The following is a 2,699-nucleotide window of genomic DNA, read 5'->3' as shown; positions in this document are numbered from 1 at the left end:
AGCAATGAAATGGTCTCCTGAGAGCCTGGGCAGATGAGAGGACTTAACTGGCCCCAAGACACACAGTTGGCATTTGTGATCAGCTGGCTCTCGCGGAGGATTTTGCCAGTGGCCTAACCTTCCTGCCAAAAAGCTGGAAGGGCAGGGATGGAGGCTAGGGGAGGGGGCCGCATAACTGGAAGCACAAAGTTTATGGAGAGACTGAGATTTCTTTGTGCCCCGCTGGATAGGCGAGGCGTGAGAGAGGAGAGTTGGGGTCCATCAGAGGGGGCTGTTGAAAGAAGTTGCCGGGAAGAGGAGGAGGGGTGGTCTGGCAAATGCCCAGAGCTGATGTGGTGAAAACTGCAGAAGGTGGCCCCCCCTCCAACCTTCCCCACGCCTCCCTCTGTCCTCCCTAATTCCCCACCGCGCTCCCCTGCACCCCACCCGACCAAGGCCAGGGCCCTAGTTTGCATCCGGACTGGCTTTGGATGCAGCCAATCCTCCTTTCGCTGGTGGAATAGTTCCCCCTCCCCACAGCCCCGGCGCGCCCCTCCCTCCCGCGTCTCGCCACCTCCCGCGGCAGAGCGAGAGCTGCGCGGCCCGGAGCGGCGGCGGCGGCGGCGGCGGCGGCGGCAGCGGTGGCGCTTGAGTATCTGCCCCGCGAGCCGCGGAGAGGGGAGAGCGAGCGCGCTTCTCCTTCCGCGCCTTCCGCCCCCTCTATCCCCCTCTCCCCTCTGCTCGCTCTCCCTTCCCTCCTCCTTCTCTTCCTTCTTTTCGTGCCCCCCTTCCCCTTTTTTTCTCTCTCCGTTCATTCGTTTGTAAATTCCCATTCTCTACCCCCCACCCCCATCGCTCTCCCACTCTCCCCCCTCCCCTGCCCACTGTCACACTCTCTCTGCCCTCCTCTCTCTCCTCATTTGCCTGTTCATCTCCAAACGTGGATCCGCGGCTCCCAGAGGAGCCCAGCGCCCGGATCCCGCGCGCCCGGAGCACCTGGAGTCCGGCCCGCGGCGGCCCGAGCCTGGCCAGCGGCGGCGGCCGGAGCGGCGGGAGCCGAGGGAACGGCAGCCCGGACCGCGGACACCGCGGGAGCCCCAGTGGCAGCGGCCGCCGCCGAAATGTCCCGGCGAAAGCAGAGCAAACCCCGGCAGATCAAACGTAAGTTTGCGCGCGGGGCTGAGAGTTGGTGGGATTATTTCTGGGGAGAGGGGCGCGCGGGGCGGGAAAGGGAGGGAGACTCGGGGAAATCCTCTCCCGCTGCCCCGGATTTGTCAAACTTTGCCTGAGCAGCTGGAGGGACAACTAGTCAGTCACAGACAAGACAGCACGAGCGCCGGGCAAGAAAGAGGCTGCGACGAACAGTCCACTTCTGCTCGGCTCGGCCTTCGTGCTCCGGGCGTCCTTCTAATTCCGACCCTCGCTGGCAGTTACCGCTGTTTTCTCGTCGAGCCTGACTGGGCAGCCTTACTCATTTAGGAGACTCCTATTATTGTGGTTGTTGTCATTGTTGTTGGGTTTGACAGGGTATTACTCTTGGGGACCACTTTTTAGCTACCAGGGTGAGAACTTAGTTCTTGGAACAGCTTGGTCGAGACTTCGGGGCGAGGGAGGCAACTTCCCCAGGCGGTGGAAAAATCAGTGTCTGGGTCCCGATCCTGGGCGGTGCCAGAGCCACGCCAAAGCCGAAGCGAAACAAAAAGTAGGTGTAAAAGTTCGCGCCTGGGCTGCGGGCGGCTGTGCGCCTTCGCCCTGCGGGCGCGGGGCTGGCGGCGGGCGGGTCTGGCCGGGGGCTCCGGGCCCGTCCGGTTCGCGTCGCTGGGACGTTCTGCCGAGCCGGCGTGCGGTTTACTTCGGGCCCGCGAGGCGCACGGAGTCCACGCTGGGAGGGGCCGCTGGTCGCTTCCCAGCGCGGAAGCTGTGAGTTCAAGGCAGCCTGCGCGAAGCGTAGAGCGTGACCCGAAGCCCTGGAGCCCCGAGGGGCCTGGGTGATGCTTAGAGGACACAGCGGCGCGAGAGGCACCTGCCCGAAACAAACACACTCGCAGAGTTCAACTCGTCCAACTTTTCTTGTCCTGGGGAAAATTCTTCCCATGATGTTTTGTCGCCCCGCGACTGTCTTCAACGCTTTGGCCGAAAAGGAGAAACAGCCTTATTAGTTTATTTTTTTGCCAGCCCTTTGGTGTGTCCATTTCTTCCTGTTGTTTAAAGTCTGGCAACTAGTATAAAACTGATTATCGTGTATTTTAAGGAAAAGACTTTAATGGCACTCCCTCCCCCTTGATTATTAAACCACACTCCCTCCTCCACTCCCCTAAATGTTGACAATTTCATTTAATGTAGTTTAAAAATAAATCATATCAATCAATATATCCAGCATGAAGTGGGGTACAGGTTATAAGCAGTTTGCTACATAAGTAGATCCTTGCCTCTAAGACTTGACTCGCGAGCTTTTATTTAGTGGATTTCTTATGCTTAAGTTCCTATTTTCTGCAGCTTGGGGTTAAAGTAAGCACTGGACTTAACTTTCGGCTAAAAGCAGTTTTAATCAAGTAAGGATACCGTTCTTGAAGACTTTCACTTTTTGAGAGTGATTATTCATGGTTTCAACTAATTGCCTTTTACTTTTTAGAACTAAATTGATCGGATCCCTGCGTTTAAATATTGCATTTTATAGTACAAAACTGTGGATATTATAAGATATGATTATACACATTATT

At 57.1% G+C, this 2,699-nt stretch overlaps 1 protein-coding gene across 2 annotated transcripts in view; it reads left to right on the top strand.

The window, feature by feature from the left end:
* Positions 1-573: 573 nt before the first annotated feature.
* ZFPM2 (zinc finger protein, FOG family member 2) overlaps positions 574-2,699 on the top strand; it is a 427,337-nt gene continuing 425,211 nt past the window's right edge. The window contains exon 1 of one of the 2 annotated variants that reach the window (XM_032468100.1): positions 574-1,140. In XM_032468100.1, coding sequence (XP_032323991.1) covers positions 1,101-1,140 — 40 coding nt within the window. In that variant the 5' untranslated portion in view covers positions 574-1,100. The remainder of the gene's footprint in view (positions 1,141-2,699) is intronic. The other variant, XM_032468099.1, reaches the window with a different exon arrangement.

This window comes from Camelus ferus, chromosome 25 (assembly GCF_009834535.1).
Source record: "Camelus ferus isolate YT-003-E chromosome 25, BCGSAC_Cfer_1.0, whole genome shotgun sequence".
NCBI classification, from domain to species: Eukaryota; Metazoa; Chordata; class Mammalia; order Artiodactyla; family Camelidae; genus Camelus; species Camelus ferus.
This window is presented reverse-complemented; position numbering and strand designations above follow the sequence as displayed.